General features: G+C 41.8%; 1 protein-coding gene across 1 annotated transcript; it reads right to left on the bottom strand.

The window, feature by feature from the left end:
• Positions 1 to 15,929: 15,929 nt before the first annotated feature.
• Positions 15,930 to 17,986, bottom strand: LOC143118433 (uncharacterized). The gene is made up of 2 exons (XM_076279490.1): positions 17,935 to 17,986; positions 15,930 to 17,546 (listed from the first exon to the last, which is right to left on the bottom strand). The coding sequence occupies exon 2, from the start codon at positions 17,543 to 17,545 to the stop codon at positions 16,940 to 16,942; it is 606 nt and encodes a 201-aa protein (XP_076135605.1). The 5' UTR covers position 17,546; positions 17,935 to 17,986; the 3' UTR covers positions 15,930 to 16,939.
• Positions 17,987 to 18,347: the final 361 nt, after the last annotated feature.

Raw genomic sequence — 18,347 nt, 5'->3', positions numbered from 1 at the left:
ATTTTAGTAGGTTATATAATTTTAGTGGTTAACTTAAGGCTGTTTTATGCTTCTGCGTGACTAGGCCTTTGCCACCACGCCGGTGTGAACCTTTCGAAGTTCTCCTGCGTCTGCATTGCTCACCACCGGAACGGTAGTCAGAATGGCAAACTCAATAGACTGCCATGCTGAAATACTAATTTGATTTGTTTGGCCTTTTCTTGCTTAGACTTGGTAAAAGACTAAGATTAAGATCTTAGTCTTAGATTTGAAGAAGTGTAGAGATTGGTCTGTATTTAGATAAGCTAGTGTCTAAAGGCTGCTACAATTAGACTGTATCTAATCAGCACTTTAGAGAGGTATTTCTGATTAATTTGTGTAACAAGCATGTGTTTTGTACATTGCAAGGTAAGGCACTGCACAATGACTGTTTTCAGCCATCAGTGGAGCACTACATTGCTTCATGAAAAGGTTGAGTGTGTCCAGGGTCCTTACTGAAGAGTCTATTGTCATCCGTTTGTAGTTTTAATAGTCTCTTTATGCCACCGACGAGGTTTGTCACAATACTTCATTGTGTTGTCTTGAAGAATTCACACAGTTGACATCACTGCTCAGTCCCTCTGGGATAGAAGAAGTCTTGTACAGATGGTCTCCGGAGCTCATAGCTGTATGAACTATGTGTGATATGTACTGTAGGCTAGAGCATAAAGATATGTTGGTACATGGGACACAAATTGTTCTTTGTTCCTGCTGTATTTGGCTTCACAATACAGGTTCAGCCATTGTGCATCTTTTTATCAAGGAGAATGTGTTTTCTATGGGTTTTCCATCACAGGCAGATTTAAATTTCACATCCTTTGGAGAGGAATGGGCATGGACTGTAACAAAATATAGTTTACCGCTCAGAGCATTTGCTTGCCAATGAATCATGCTATTTAACTGAGGCTTCTTAGTCATTGAAATAACCTGCATAATGCCAAAGCATAACAGCCTTATTTTGAACAAACAAAAACAAATACACCCACAAATGTAGCTGCAAGCAGCAATGAGGGTGACAAGCAGATCAACAGGCTCGAGTTGGCATGGCAGTTCAATGTTGTTACATCAGACCTGTGGCTATAAACATTCACAGCAAGTTTCTGAGATATAAAGCCTGAAATGTAAGGAGATGTAAAGGCTGAGATATAAATAAGGTCACTTCCTGTTTGGCAGACTTCCATTGGCTATTATAGGCAAACACTTTCAAATATGCAAAGTGCCATGTAAATGGCTTGATGAAGCTTCTGAAAATCAATTGCAAATGTTGGTGATCATTGTGAAGAGAGTCTGGGCACTCTCCATTAGGGAATGTTTACAAATCCCAGCATTGTAATGGGCGTCTACTTTGCGTTAATTTTGAAGTCATTGGTCCAGCCTGACCAATCACATTGATCAGAGGTTCATAGCCTTTGCAAACTGGTAATACATCGAATTGGAAGTCAGGAAGCAATGCATTTACCTTTGCTGTATGAATTACACATTCTTCCAATTGCATTTTTTTAAAATGTTTGCAGGTGTTTCTGCTATGGTTGACCACTGCCACTTTTGATTTCAAAACCAATGTCACCCCTTTCATTGCTGTTTGGTCCACCCTTTTTGGGGGTTGTTGGAAACACTAGTGCATTGAAAGAGGCGAGACTAGTATCTCAATGAGATAAAAAATGAGCGGAGATAGTAGGTAGGCAATTGTGTCCTGTGAAGTATTTTAAAACATTTGGATAAAATCCAATATGGTGGCCATATAAATTAGGCTGATGTCACAAGTTGGCATATCTTGGTCTTGGGACCTCCAACAGCACTACCAGACACAGCAAGTTTTCTATCCTAAAATATCAACAGTTACTATTGCTAATTATGCTGATTGCAGTGCAGGTCAAATAACAGAATAGGGTCCGGAGTCCATGTACCAATTTTAGTTTTGATGCATGAAAGCGTGCAGAGAACTCATCTCTAGTTTGTCCATTTTGATTGGCTAGGAAAGTAAAATACTTTAAAAATAACAAATCCATCTTATAACTTTTGGGAAGCTTGGTCTGATTTTTTGCATGTGTTTTTTCTTCCTGAATAAATTCAACACGGCGAAAAATGTTATACATGATGGGGTGCTTTAAACTCTGTTTCATTGAAGGATTCAAACAGTAACTAATTTTCGAAAATCGGGAATACGGGTCAAAAGTTAAGTTCAACTTAGACCCAACTTTGACCTGGTGGTGCTAAAGCGATCAAGATGCAGAAATAAAGCTTGGTGAAAAGAATCATGGGACAGTCCTGAAGCAGTGTGTCTAATTTCACAACCATTAACATCTGAAATATGTCCTGTGTTATACTCAACAGAGTCTTTCACTGAAACAGCCTTTAGATTTTCACACCAAGAGAAACTGCATGCAAAACAGTGTAATAATAAGGTATATGATGTGCTTATTGTAGTGAATGATCTGCAATCACCACAATCACAGTCCACGTTTTCCTTGATCTCTGTGAGACCTCAAGGGTGTGTGTGATCTCAAGGGTGTTCAAAAGTTGATATGAGGTGGATGTTTGTGTGTGTGTATGTGTGTGTTGTTGTGTGTCCCCTGAAGATTGCTGTTTGCTCTGTGTGGGGTAAAAGAGACACCCTCAGAGACGTCAGTGGCATCACAGGGAGACACACTGAGTCCTCTTCAGCTGGTCATGCCTCAGTGGTGCCAATGATGTGTAATAAACAAAGTGTGGCCTCTACATAACAGCAGATATCGACAGATAACGACCAGGGGCCGGTTCCCCGATAACGCTCACTCTTAGCGCGCTAAGAAGACTCAAAAGATATATCTTTCCAAAGTTGTTTATGTTCCTAAGTGTGTTCCCCGAAGTGTCCCTTAGGAAGCTTCTTAACACGCTGCCTCTTACGTTCGACGTTACAAAGGCGCTGTCCCAAGTGAAGGTGCTGAATTAGTTGGCATCGATTGCTCAGGAATCGATTTTCTACTTCACGCGAAGGTGCATGACGGCGTTAAGAAAGACAACACGTTCTATGCAAATAAAACATTCCTCAAATTATTCCAGTAACATTTATTTGAACATAGTTTAAGTTATCAGTAAAATATAAACTATTAACTAAATTATCAAATTGGCAGCCTAATATGTTCACACGATATGTTGTGACGGGTAGACTAACCGGGTATCCCTCGCTAATCATCCACCCTCCTTATCCCGTTGTGCCACTTGTGCCGCTTCTTGATGGGTTTAACGACTTCTAAAAATTATGTGATACACTTTTATATTAATGGTAAGGTACCTTACAATTAGAATTGATTGGCAAGCAGCTGCAGTTACTTCTGTTTAATGCGGTATTGATTGCCATTGGTTAATGTTTTCAATAAAAAGCAACCTATCTACAATGAACAGAGAGAGTTAGATAGCCTACAGTATGGTGGGGAAGCAACGTAAAAAAAGGGTAGGCTACCAAGCTTCTCGTCAGAGGAACTTGAAATTGTGCTGGACGAGGTGAGCTTGCACAAGGTGACACTGTTTTCCAGCTTTCGGAATAACTTGTGCAACAGCAACAAAAAAGCTATGGAGCGACATGGACTACACGGCTCCGCGGCCGGCGCCGTTTTTGATTCAATACAAGGACACGTTGGATCGCTGCCATAGGCCTAGTTGGTCGCTTACTGGACACCACCATGCTTACCCATTTATAGATCTTAGCCATTTAGAGGCAAATTCTTTGCCAGCTTTTAATTATCAAAAGTGATTGCCAATTTGAACGCTTTAATGACATTACGAAATAGCCTAGGCTTACCACCATATTAGTTCTGATACCAAATAAAGTAAACTTCATAAATAGGCCTGCATCCATTGCGAACATATTTTATTATTAGTCTTAAAATGTCCATAACATAAAATCATCGTTGAGCCACAACATCATCAACATACTGTACCATAGTTTGACTTGTACTGCGCTGCGCTGATTAAAGACTGCTGCACAGTGGCGGCGACTAGCGCCTTGAGAGCTCAAACAACGCTAAGAGAGAGCTACGAATGGTCCAGACCAACCTTACGAAAGTGTGACTTACAGAAGATATACTTAGCGTACGAACGTGTCGGGAATCATGCCATAACGTTAAGAGAGAGGTTAAGGAATAGGTTAAGAACTACTTAGCGATAAGAACGTTTTGGGGAACCGGCCCCATATTCTTTCATACATGCTCAGCAAGAGAGTGCTTAATACCTCCTGCCTCACAGTCGATAGATAGATAGATAGATAGATAGTAGGTAGAACATTTACAAGAAATCCTTCATCCCCTCTGCAATAGCCATTCTGAATAACACCAAATGAACACTCAAGGTTCCCTACAAAACCCCCCTGCCCCTGTTTTCTATGTCTGTGTGAATGTTTTTTTTTTAATGTGAGCCTTGTCAAAGAAAATAATCTGTAACCTTTTGGAACAGACAATAAAGTATACTTGAGTATATCTAATCTAATCTAATTTAACTGACTCACTGTAACTATGCTGTGGCAATGTATTTGCAATATTTTACAATAAAACGTTTTTCTTTCTGTGGGGTCTTGTTTTGTCACAAAACTACAATTTGACTAGACTGGGAGGCAAGAAAGAACCAAAAGCCATCAATAAAACTATAAAAACTACTCAAATATCTAAAACAAACTGAAGCAAATTGAAAGTGTTAAAAACAGAAAGTACAAATAAATGTGCATGACATGACATGATACAAATAAACACAATGTGCATGAAGCAGTTTTGGAAAACAAATGTTTAAAGACAGGTGATAGGATGTACTGCACCTTTTTTCAGTGTTCGAATTATACCGTGAGCTTCGGGGGGTACCCCTATTTCGACTGGTGACGTCACTCTCCATTTTATATAGGCTTACACACATGATTTCACACTTGTGGTTCACAGTCAATTTTCCTTCGAAATATAGGCCATATGACCGTGGCTGGCTGGCTGGCCGACAAGTTAAAAGAAACTTGTCGGCCAGCCAGACAAGTTTGCTTGCTTGTAAGCACAATTTACCTTACACGTTATGGGAAGGGATGAAATTGGGTAAACACTGTTTCAAGGTACGCACCGTGCGTAAAATTGTGCGCCACAGTCAAATATGTTTTGGTATAGCAGTGCATTGCAAACATGGAAATGCATACAGAGCAATACGGAAATGGCAAACATACAACTTAAATTTAAGACCCATAATTGTTTACAGATGGGCCACAGAAAGTCTCCCGTTTAATAGCCAAGTTCACCTATAGTCTAATACAAGGCCAGCCTTTGGTTCATTTGATTAGTTTTTCTTAAGCCTGCAAAACATCAAGCAAATAAAAAAATGACTTGTTCACGGTTGGAAAACAAATATCTTCACGTTGTTTAGCCTAGGCATTTCATATCATGTAGCCTAGCCACATTGATCTCAGTAAAAATTTCAAATTTTGCCTGAAATTGCACTGTGCCTATTTACAAGGGCATTGTTCCCACCTCTTTTGGGGTCAACCATCAAATGCTGGACCTCTATAGAAAGCTGAGAACCTGTAGTTTTCGTAGGAAACAGTCAAAATAACTGTCTGATGTACTGACAAAGAGTTACAAAGGCTAGAATATAGTTTTTTCTTTCTGCCGGATTTCAAGCATCACTGAACTGACCACATTTCAGCCCTCTAGGTCACTTGATATCCCTTAGAAACACAACTGAGCCCTAGCACCAGGTCTTGTGAAGCTGTGTGCACAAGTAGATCAATATAGAATGAAAATATGAGTGCTTTAGACTATTATTTTCCAAGGTATGCCCATGCGTTTTGTAAAATGCCTATGGATACTCCCTAATAGGTCTTTTTGTTATCCAAAATGCTTACTGACAATCAAATGCTTACTGCACATGAACCCCTTTGTGTAGAAGCATAATCCTGGTCTCAAATGAAAGGTAACACTTTGAGGTTTCTTGTGGACTATTTAGATTGTATGTCAGGTGTTCTGATATAGACTGACTATACAACATATGGAATAATTACAAAAAAGTCTCTATTTTTGCATTTATGTGTATAAGATAGACTATACATCTGTACAACTAATATTGTAATACAACATGAAGATTCAATTTCTATGGATTCTTGTGAATATTTCAGTTCCCAATATTTTGCATCTACTTATTGTGCTGTAGCTACACTGCAGCCAGAAGTCGTTTGTGCAGCAATATGCTTTTAAGAAAGGCTGATCTCTAATAATGGCAACGAGGAAAGACATTTCACGTCCAATTGATTATTATATGTTCACATAGCATTTCATAGGATGTATGGGCATTTGCGTAAAAAAGGTTGAGAACCACTAATCTACATGCAAAATTCCCTGAATATTAGTGCAAATTCCCTCTTGTTAAGACATTAAGAATGACATTGCACAAAATGATAAATAGCCTCATTAAACCTCTCCCCATGTCAGTATATCTATGGAACTAACCCTATGGTGTGTGATTGTAGGCCTGATTTTTAAGCTAAGCAGCAGCGATGGTCGTGGCCGCTGAGTGGAAGGGAGACCTACGGTTAGACCATAGCGATCTTGCTACTCAATGTTTTTCTAAGGTTGGCTATCACTATGTTACAAAGGCAGTGAAATATTAGACAAATGTATGGCCAGTTGGCCACCGCTTGTTAACCCATTCGTATCAGGCTTTTGCAGCCTACACTGTGCATTTGTTTTAATTCGTCAGTATTATATCATAGCAAACAATACAGTCTGAACGTACCAGAGAAATGGTACAGCCCAATGGGGGTGAAGGTTTGAAAATCGGTTTGAAAATTTCATTAGATTATCCTGAATTGTTGGTATGTGATGGTAATACTGCATTTAATTACATGCAATATTGGATAACATTACATTTTATTAGATTTTTTCAGTACCCCCCAAACTATTATTTTCATCCCTTTTGGGGGGGAGGGTCCAAGTCTCTCCCCCCAATACCCCCGTAATTCGAACCATGCCTTTTTTTGTTAAATATGGACAGAAGCCCCTGACAATACATAAACATTCCCATAGGGGGCAGTGTTGCTCCACACAGCATCTCCACAGCCCGGCTTTCCTCTGGTAGCGGAGTCCCTGGCCCCCACACAGAGGAGATCAGTGCGAATGTAATACCTGGTGTCCTTTCTCTGTTCTCACAGAGGTTAGCAAACACTCGTTACTCATCTCTCCTCACCTTTCCCTCTCCCCCACCCAGCCAGAACAAATTACAATGGAATCCTGTGGAATATGGGTGTTTACGTGCTTATAGTTTTTTTTTCCACGTCTTTGTACTATTCCATGACCCTACTTATAATACCCACACAACACATACAGTCGGACACTTTCAGCAGAGAGAAGAGAGTTATTGGTACTTCTAGACAGAAAATGAGAGTAAATGGTTTCCGCAGTCAATGCCTGCTCTGCACATAAGCATAATTATCACATTTCAAATCAAATCAAACTCATCAATGTGCCCAGTGGGATTACATCAATTGGGGCCATCACCTGGGGCTGATGAATGCCCACAAAGGCTGCACCTTGATGTGTGAGTGTATGTGTTTTTGGCTCGGTCTTTGCTGCAGGTGACGAGGCATCCAAATCTCCATCCACTCCAGAAGACGTTTCCTTCAGTGCACAGTGCACAGTGCACATTGTACAATCTGCTATTACTGTGAGCACACTGTATGTGCGAACCCCCTCGGGGGTTTCACATTCTAAAAATGTAATAAATCTGCAATCACTCAACCCCTCCCGATGACCCCCCCAAAGCAGTCAAATATTCATACAACCCACCACTTACCCTTCCTGTTCCCCCCACCCTGACTTGTCTTTGCCCCAATATTCTGCTCCCTGTTCTGATGGCATGCAATTTCTCTAGCATTAGTCCCCCTGATGGATGTTGAATTAAGGAACAGAGAGACGGAAGGGTGAAAGGGTGTCAAACGCCTCAATTACCAGAAGCGAAGCGTTTCATAAAAGTGCGTGGAGAGGACCACATTCATCTGTCTTCCGATTTGCTCCAAATGAAAGTCTAATGCTTTCTAATGATGGCCACTACCGTGGCATCGCACCACACAACAACTGCTGGGATGAGATAACAGCATGAGTGATTGGGATGGGGATGCTGGCTAGATTATACTCCACATCACCCCCCCCCCCTCCTCTATAGGTCACCATTGGAATACGAGTGTCCCTAACTGGTGTCCACACACACACACATACACACACACACACACACACACACACACACACACACACACACACACACACACACACATTACACACACACACTCACACAAACATACACATGTGTGGACACATATTCAAGCACATGCACACACACACACACACACACACACACACACATATTAGCTTCTCTGTGCACACTGTACACACACATCGCCCCTTTGTAATGAAGCCAGTGTACTCTCTTGTCTCAGCGACTTTGGGCTGATGGGTGATGACCGGACAGATCATTCACCCACCGCAGCCCCAAATACACACCTCCACTTCATTCACATGCATGCATGTGTGTGCATGTGCGTGTTTGTGTGTGTGTGGATGTGCGTGTTTGTGTGTATGTGTGCACCCATGTGTGTTGCAGATTGAAAGCAAATGTATGCGTTGGGCTGGGGACCTTGCTTCCATCATAGATAATTGGGTTGACCTTCAGTTGGTGCTTTTGAAATAGTGTTTTCCACAGACCGCTTTGACATTGCACATCCTGTTTTGAACTTCTGGAATTACACGGGCCGCGTTTGAATACATTACTTTTCACCGAGCGTTGCAGTTTCAGAGATTACCATGCCACTCCAGATTGGTAATTATCCTGCCGAGGCATGCTGCACTTCCCCCTGTGTGCCATCGCTCTCTCGTTGCTACACAAAGCCATGGAATAGTCATAACACAACCTCTGACCTATCTGCATTACGGCAACACTGGAAGTGAATGAGAACTGAATAAAGCTAAGTGAGAGGCCACCCTCTTTTCCACAGGAACATTTTTTGAGGAAATTTGAGTAGCCAATTATCCAATGGTGTAATTTTACTGAGCTTTTCAGGAAGGATTATGAACCATTTGTGAAGTGAATTTAGTGACATCACTGCACACCCAGTGACGATATTTAACTAATGAATTGTAAACAGTCTGATCTTTGAAATTCTCCTTGTGAAGACATTGTATTAATCTCGTCACCATGACTACAGGACTGATCATGACTACCGCTCCAAAATAATCCTCTCTGTTTGAAAAAGTTAAAATGGCAGCACAGGTGACACTAGAAATAAGACATTTCGACGGTTAAACATCTGACACTTCATTGTCTCCAATTGACTGCTTGGCCTGACTGTTGTCTTTGACCCAAAATGCTAAAGATTTGAGGGGAATGGAGGAGAGAAAGAGAGAGAGAGAGAGAAGAGAAATTCGGGTGGAAATTGAGTTTGTGTTAAAAACTTGATTTATTATGGAACAGCGTGTATGACAGGCCTACTTCTCTCTGCCCATCAGTGTGTCCACTCCTGACCTCAGCAGGTGGTGAGTGAGTCGTCTGGCCTATTCACGGCAGCCTGGCAGGGGGAGTGCTGCTCTGGCTGCCTCCCTTCATCCCCTGCTGCCAGCTGCTACTGATCAGATCTCTCTGTCTCTTATCTCTTTTTTTCTCTTCCCTCTCTCCTCTCATTTTCCCTTCACCTCTCTTCCTGTTATTTCTTTCTTTCTCCCCCCTTCTCTCTCTCTTATACTCACATGTCTCTCTCTCCCTCTCCACACCTCCCTCCATCCCACTCTCTCTCTGTCTATTGATCTCTCACCTCAGAGACCGTGATATCCCACCCTTTGGATGTTGTCACATTAAGAAAGCACTCAAAGTGGTGATGAGTGAAAACTGGACCATCTATCTCTCTCTCTTTCTCTCTCCCACATACAGAGAGAGAGAGAGAGAGAGAGAGACCGCACACACACACGCACACACGCACGCACGCACACACACACACACACACACACACACACACACACACACATAATTAAAAACGCTCAGCTATACATATTGCACTAAAAATAAATGTGCTTTCTTTACCATTCATTTTGTCTGAAATAGTATCACAGTGATGGCTAGCCACTGTCTTTCTCCAATAATATAGCTACTTCCTTCCCCTACCTCCCCCAATCCCTCTCTCCCTCCCCCCTGCAGACTTCCTCTCTCTTGGAAGATATCTTCACAGCTGACTTCAACCTGGCCTCCTCATCTCTCTCCCTGATGAGCTTTATAGTCATGACGCGGTAATAGTCACCTGCTGCTGGGTTTTCACACATGTTTTGACTAAAACCTTTGTTAGTATCACTGCACATTCCTTATGCACCATTGCCTACAGGGAGCCCTTGCCACTTGTATTACACTTTCAGAAAATGGAAGCGTGCAAGTCTAGGACGTGTTGGGATGTAGAGACTGTAGGACACGTGTGTGTGTGTGTGTGTGTGTGTGTGTGTGTGTGTGTGTGTGTGTGTGTGTGGTGTGTGTGTGTGTGTGTGTGTGTGTGTAGAGAAGCTGTACATATAACCCTAACCCTAACTCCTGTGGATTAGTGTACATGGTAAAGTGTGTGTGTGTGTGTGTGTGTGTGTGTGTGTCTGTCTGTCTGTCTGTCTGTCTGTCTGTCTGTACATGCATGCATGATGTCTGTGTCTTTGTTTACGCCTGTTGACATACAGTTGCTGTCGGCACTGGTGCCTGAGAATGGTATTCCCTGCTTACTGCTGTATTTATATAAAATATTAAATCCAATTTAAATACAAAATTGCCCAATAAAATATTAAGCATGTTGTAAATATTTAATAAGAGCCCTTTACCATAGGCTTGCGTTCATTACCTTGCAACCCTTAGAATTTAATGGGCTTCTCCCCAGAGGATGATGGGTAGTCTCAGGAATTACACGCTGCCATCAAAAGAGGGCACTAAAGACCTCCTAGAGAGCTGGGATGACTGTTTCTTATGTGAACATGTCCCACTATGTCTGTTTCAGACAGGAAGAGAGAAGTGGGGGGCAAGGAGGGTGGTAATGGGGGGGGGGGGGGCTGGCAGAGACAGAGAGAGAGGGAGAGAGAGCGCCCTCAAAGGGCCTTTGCTCTCGTTTTTTATTATCTACCTAAATTTGTTCCCATGTTGATATTGTTTATTTTTCACAATGTCACACTGTACAAAAGCTGAAGTAATGTAACCATATTTTGCCATTTTTTGTGATAACCCTAACACACCTAATACTTCCTCACCCCTAGTATAAAACAGCTGATAGTGTCACTCTGTTGTTGACTCCAGTAGACATCTCTCCTCTGCCACGCATACTGAACAAGATGCAGTCCCCTCAGTGGACAGTAGGGGTCAGAATAAAACCATGTTAACCTTGAGCCGTTCACAGCTGCCATTCTATGGAGGACAGGCAGCTCCACTTCAGTGCTGCTCATCATCTCCTGCTGCTGTATCTCTGCACGCTGGCCGTTAATCCTCTGAGCAGTCAAACCTCCCAGGCGGACCCCACCTCGCCTAAGCCTCTACAGCCAGGGTTGACTCGCCTGAGTGCAAGAATGTGAGCCTTTAAAACATACACACATAGGCACACAAACAGAGAAAAGACAGAGTAGAGAGAGAATCTTGCCACATGCATGGGTGCACACACACATACACACACACACACACGTGCACTCACACACTCATAGAAAGAGAAACATATATTGTATACACCACACACACACACACACAGAGAAACACATATTGTATACAGACACACACACACACACACACACATACACAGGGAAGCATTATGACTCTGCTTGAACAGTGGCACATTTCTCTCTGTCATTTCCCATACCTCCCACCCTAACATACCCCTCAGCCCAGAGCTCCCCAGAGTGGATGTACACCAGAACAGCAGTAACCAGTGCCACCAGTTATGGAAGATTTTTTGTTAAATGTATGCCAAGCAATGATGTTGATTACATACCTTTTATATTTAAACATACATGTAAATATATATATCAACAGTACACATATTTTGACTATGTTGATGCTGTTCTCCACATATACTGGAGTAGTTCATGTGGACACCAGGTACGTCCAGCTTTTTTCATCATCAGTTAACAATGCAAGCCTGCCTGCTTGGTCAGTTACAACACCTTCAACCTCAATCTCCACCACCTCTTCCTGCTGGTCAACACTTGTAATAACTCCCACTACGCTTTTCCCCCATGGCCATTACATCTCCAAAACACCACTCAATACCCTGCATCAAAGTCCAATTCCCTTCCGGCAGTAGTGTGAGCTCGGTGAGCAGGGGACCTCTTCATAGCCTTTGCCCTATTTATTCCTCCAGAGATGGCATTAAAAGTCATCAACCTCGCTCACTTTTCCTCCATCAAGTTGTCAGCCACGACTGGTCCGCCTCATGTGGCTGTTCTGTGAGCATTTGTAAGGTGGAGTTGGCCTGACAACATTAGAGCTACTATGCAGTCAAAAGGCATCCGCTAAATGTGGGAGCGACTTAGACACGAAAAATGAATGATGGAGACTGATGCTGAAGGAGTGAGGAAGGAGATGGTAGATGCATGTGAGATAGAGAGCAAGGGACAAAGAGAGATGGAGAGAAAAGGAGAAAAGTGGAAAGAAGTGTGTGGGAGAGCACTACTACATAAAAGGTTGTTGATAGAAAGGGCGAGGGAGAGAGGGTGCCGTAGACAGAGGAAAAAAGGAGTGATAAGAAGACAACGAGTGAAATGAATTGGAGGATTTGCAGAAGATGTACAGACTCAGTGCAAGCTGAAGGAGAATGAGGAGGTGGAGGAGGAGGGGGGGGTGAGATAGGCAATGCTGTTGGTGTTGCGCTAAAGCAAAGAGGAGAGGTTTGCACACACACACACACACACACACACACACACACACACACACACACACACACACACTGTTCAGGGGCGGGGAGGAGAGTCACATTAATCATCCTGAGACATCTGCTCGTTCTGCTGCTTTACAATTCTGTCAAAGGCTCGCTCCCCCATTGCTTCAGTTTGAGGAAAAAAAAAGAAATGACAAAATAGGAACAAAAACTGTCCCCCGTTAAGCATGGTCAGTCACAGAGTGAACCATCAGACCTGGGCTCCAGTGGCCACTCTTTTAATTTGCTTTCATTTCATTACCATTTACGGGAGACAAATTATTTGAACGATACACCGATTCTGCTGATGGTGCTTAATGGGTGTGTCTGCATGTGTGAGTGTGTGTGTGTGGGAGGGGGGCATGAGTGTATTCACACATAGAGAGAGAAAATGGAAACACATATGCACACACACCATACTTTACTATATGTTGTCATCTATGGTGATACTTATGTTGCTATGGTTATCATACGACTAAGAATACTGTCTCATATTGCATTTCTTTGTCCAACTACAAATTACAACTATGTTTACTTGTCTAATTACAATAAAGTTGGATCTAATCTACTATCATTACATGCCTGAAGGAGATATGACTTCATTAATCATTTATGTAGAGGGCATAACAAGAGACAGCCTCATTTATTTCAGTGTGAATGCCTTGGGATGTTTGCAGCATTTGGGATTGAACTTCTATGTAGGATAATAATATGGCCCACATGTACATAGATTATATTGGATACATAGACAGTGGTCTATGAGGGAAAAACAAAAAAACATAAACATATTATTTAAATAAAGTTTGCAAAACAAATATGGTAAATGCATTGGTAAAAAGAGCAAATGCTTTTGGCTGATCCTCATCAGTATACATATGTAGACATAAACAAAATAATGTTTGCGAACTTTTACCAAAATAACTTGCATGTCAATAATGTAATAATAATCTATAAACTTTGCTGTCTCAAACTAAATATGCGCACGCCAAATTAATATCAGTATCTGACTTCCAATTATATAATCATTTGTCCTCATCTGTTAATAACTCCAAACTGAAATCAAATTTGGCCGCATATTTACTAGCATGAACAGAGAGCAGACACATTTGGTTTAATGTTGGCCCTTGCAGTCAGTCTGCCAACTTTATCATGGTTCTGCTACACTTTATCATGGTTCCTTTTTTTCTGTCTCGCACTGCTGGTAGCGTTAACTTGCCTAGTGCAGCTTCCAATGCACAGCAGCAGGAGATGGTTGGGCATGTCACGCTGAGACAGCGTGTACACGACCCAAAGCCTGTCTGGCCTCATGGTATGAGGCTGTCATCCATGACCTGCAAGACAATATAGGAGAGGGAAGAGGACTAACAAGCCAACTCCAAAACACCTCCCTAAAGGTGGGGGTTGGGCGTGGGACCAGCTACTCCACCTCGTAAAAAAGCCTCCAGTTATCATGGTTCTTACACTTGGATATTGAGAGTATGAGAGGGAAGAAATGGTATCACTTAGTATTCAAATTGCATTTCAAAAACCTCGAAGGTCAACGGCATCCAAACTGATTTGCAATGAAGTACTTCACACTCAGCGATTTTCTTTCATTGAGAATGTGAGGCATTTGTGCATCAGATGAAGTGAAAGAGTCAAAGATGAACAGTGCGCAAAAGTTCAAATAGCTCGGTGTAAACACAGGCAAAAGGAATTGAAAGTAAACAATCACAGGAAAACCAGCCAGCTAGTGTTTTATAGATAAAATCTACAACAGCCTATGGGAAGAATCTTAGGTCGAGCTTCAGGTTGGAGATCCTAAAGACATATTCTTATATCATCCCACTGTCACCAAAACATAATATCATTGCAGCTTGTAGGGAAAGTAATAAGCTGACATCAAATTGCTCATGTTACTGTGACTACTGTCAGACCTAGTCAGACCCTCATGGTTTTACCAAACTAAAATGTTTTTAGCCTCAACTGCTTTTGCAATCATTTTGTAATGGTGATCTACAGATCATTTTAACTGTTTTGCATCAAACACCTATCTATGTCTTTGATGAGTGTATTCACATTTCACGTTTTTATCTGAATAAATGGTCTATCAGATTGAAAATGAAAGTCTAAATACTAAATATCGATGTATGTGATCAAACATCTAAACATAAATCAACAATTGTGTTATTGGTAATTATACATTAAAGAACATTGTCTTTCTGTCTTGCATATCCTGTCTCTTCTCTTACTGGTCAAGTAAAGATTAAAAAAGCATCTGATTATCCAAAGTGACTTTTATTTACTATGATGTGGTGTGCAAAGAGTGGTAAGTCTGTGTGAGAGTGCATACACACATACACACACAAGAGTCTGTGTGAGTTTTGTGATGTATGCATGACATCATGTTGGCCATAATCTGAGTGTGAATTGTTTAATCATGATTGCGCTAGCGCCATATAGGTTTAGGTTTGAACATCAACAGAAGTGACGTTACCCCGCCATCGCTGATACAACCTTTAATCATGATTGCGCTAGCGCAGCGCAGTCATATAGGTTTGGTCAAAGTTTTATTTTATAACTTTGGTCGACAATTCCTGGAACACCAGGACACATGAAACCTGCCTGTGTGTTACCCTTGCATGTTATTTTGTGCCAGTGTATTAAAGACCATTTCAGTCGGCTATCTTGCATTAGTGATGTGCTAGTGTCTCAATAAATGCAAGAGAAGCCAAAGACACATGCTTGACTCAAGAGATCACTACACTGCTCACACTTGTTGTTTTGAGAAAGAGAACAACCAGGGCTTCTTTAAAGGAACCATATGTAAGATTGTGGCCAAAACTGGTACTGCAATCACTTTCAAATTACTGTAGAGCGGTGTATCCCCTCTCCCTCCCCCCTGACTCGAGGTTGCCAACCCGGATGCCGAAACTCTACTGTCTTCGTGATTAGTATATAGGTGGAGGGTGGCGCATCAGGTCAAAACACAACATGACATGACAAAACACAACATCAACATCAGTTGAGGGCTGCAACTTCACTTTTTAAATGACAATATCATGGCCGGACTACTGTTGTCAGTGATATAAGTATTTGAAATGAACATGATTTCTTAATGTCTAGTGACATTTCAGGGCCATTTTATGATTAATTGAAATACATTTCTTACATACGGTTCCTTTAACATTGTCATACTGCTGGTTTAGACGTTATGGTGCACCTGCAACTGTAGCACATTTATGGATGTGGTGAGACCACCTTCAACATAAAACATACAACGTAGACTATGTGTGGAAAGACAGTGAACAGTTGGTAGGAAAAAACACACACAATACACAGATTTACTAACTGCAATTTCCCGGTGTTCATCTTCATCACGTCATGCATAAGTTGAAGTAGGAAGTAATCCACCGGCTGTACACTCATTTTTAATGCATCCCATCACCTCCCTCAGTCAGTACCACCAGCACCACCAATCACTTAGTCATGACAGGGCTATGGGATAAAAGAACAAGAGAATTGCATCGCCCTTTCCAGGCAAACCTCCAGCAACAGCACTCTCACAATGAATAAACAAGTAGCTCAGTCATCAAGTCAACCTGTCAATTAAAGGCTGTTCCTACAGAGCTCTGCCTGATGCTTTTGACTCCTAAGCGAGAGGCTATACATTTTGTTCGATGTAGTCAGAAGCGAAATGGAAAGTCATGGCTCAGTTTAGCTATCATATATCAGTGTAGCATTTGACATGAGCATGACAGTTAACAATTGAGTATATGTTGCACAGTTCCCAACCAGGATCTCACAAAATCAATGCAAGTTTGTAAAAGCAAAGCATTTCATCAATTTCAAAGACAGTTTGATTAGGCTTTGATTTGATTTTAAGTTTGATTAGGCTTTAAAGATATGATAAACAGCTTGCATGTGACTTCAGACAAACAGTCCCTCACTGTTGTGCGATTGTTATACGAATATGTGACATTGTTATGAACAATATTATGACGAACATGGTATCTAATGTTTGAATGACATCTATCACATAGTTTCATCATAGCGATTGTTGTTGGATTGCACAATTGTGAAGTGCCACAGTTTAGATGGAGGTTGATGCAAAGCCCTCTTGTTTCTGAGATCTGAAACGAGAGACGGTCCGATCAGGTAGGTCTGCGAGCTCTCGTAGTGAGCCGAGACGTAGATCTCCTCGATAAGATTCTTATTGTAGAAATACTTCACCAGCAGTCTGTCCATGTTGCTGCGCGGGTCATGTTTATCGTAGTATCTCCTGACCTCATATGGCAGGTCCTGGGCATGCTTGTAGTGGTGGGAGTTGAGGTTTCCCAGGCTGTAGTAGGCGTATTCGTCGTGCTTGTCCAGTTTGGGAAGCAGAGGACCACCCTTGCCTTTGTTGCGGAAGTAGTGGAAGCCATATTCCCCACCCTTGGGGTTGCAGAGGGACACCATGTTGTTGTCGACACAATTTTGCACGTACCAGAGCAGGAGTACGTAGCCATGCCTGGGTGGTGGACGGCCAAAGCCTGTGTCGTTCAGCTCCTTTACTGTGTTCAGGGTCCTCAGTGAGGAGGCTGCTCCAGTGAGTGACAGCAGTACGCCGACAAGGAGAACCAGCTGATTCACTGCCATCCTTTTTCAGGAGTAGAGGAATTATACATAGGGTTAGTTAAAACACGGCATCGTCTCATTTTGTGGTGTCAGGACAACCTGGAGGCATGAACAATACACTGCTTGAATTATGACTATTTGTGATTTATGATATTTCTGAGGGACAGAGATCATTTGTTTGAAGGCATATTTGATTTTACATGTCATGCCATTTACATGCAATGGCTTAGATTCCATTGGCTATACAGTTATGTACCAAAATGAACCTCAACTAAACAAACACTTGTGTTAGCACATGTCTAAAGCATTACTTTTCATTCCGTCTGTAAAAACTGTGTAAGTGAATAATGTATTTACAGTGTATACAGGGAACAATTATACAAAAGTCGACCAAATTCTGTCTCTCTTACCTCTCTCTTTCAGTGGAGGTCTTTCTCAGTCTTTTCTTACTGACTCTCTGAACTGATATGTAAATCTTGGCTCTGGTTTACTTTTATAGAGCCACCTCCTGTTCCACTTCACTTTTCTCCACTGTCTCACAGGATGCAAAGTTGGACTTCTCTGCATCCTCATGTAACTGGTTGCTGTCATGGGTGACACCCTGCAATCTCTAACTGACAAATAACCCCCCCTGAAACCTCTTGGTTTGTCAACACAGTCTATTTCAGCAAAGAAAATGCTAATCAAGATGATGAAGATGCGCCAGAATATTATGTCCTCTTAAATGTGTCATGGGGGAGTAGGAAGAAGCATGCAATGAGAGGGGCAGGTGCAGAGCTGAGGAAGAGCCCGAATTTGCATTTTTGTTCAGCTTGAAGAGATA

Source organism: Alosa pseudoharengus, unplaced genomic scaffold, assembly GCF_046254945.1.
Source record: "Alosa pseudoharengus isolate Yale_2024_CS ecotype anadromous, Long Island Sound unplaced genomic scaffold, YU_APseudo_1.1 YU_APseudo_1.1_scf_12, whole genome shotgun sequence".
Lineage (NCBI taxonomy): Eukaryota > Metazoa > Chordata > Actinopteri > Clupeiformes > Clupeidae > Alosa > Alosa pseudoharengus.
The sequence above is the reverse complement of the archived record's forward strand: the minus strand, read 5'-3'. Positions and strand labels throughout refer to the sequence as shown.

Coding starts and splice junctions, on each gene's coding strand:
- LOC143118433 (XM_076279490.1), bottom strand. CDS start 17,545: ATGGCAGTGAATCAGCTGGTTCTCCTTGTCGGCGTACTGCTGTCACTC.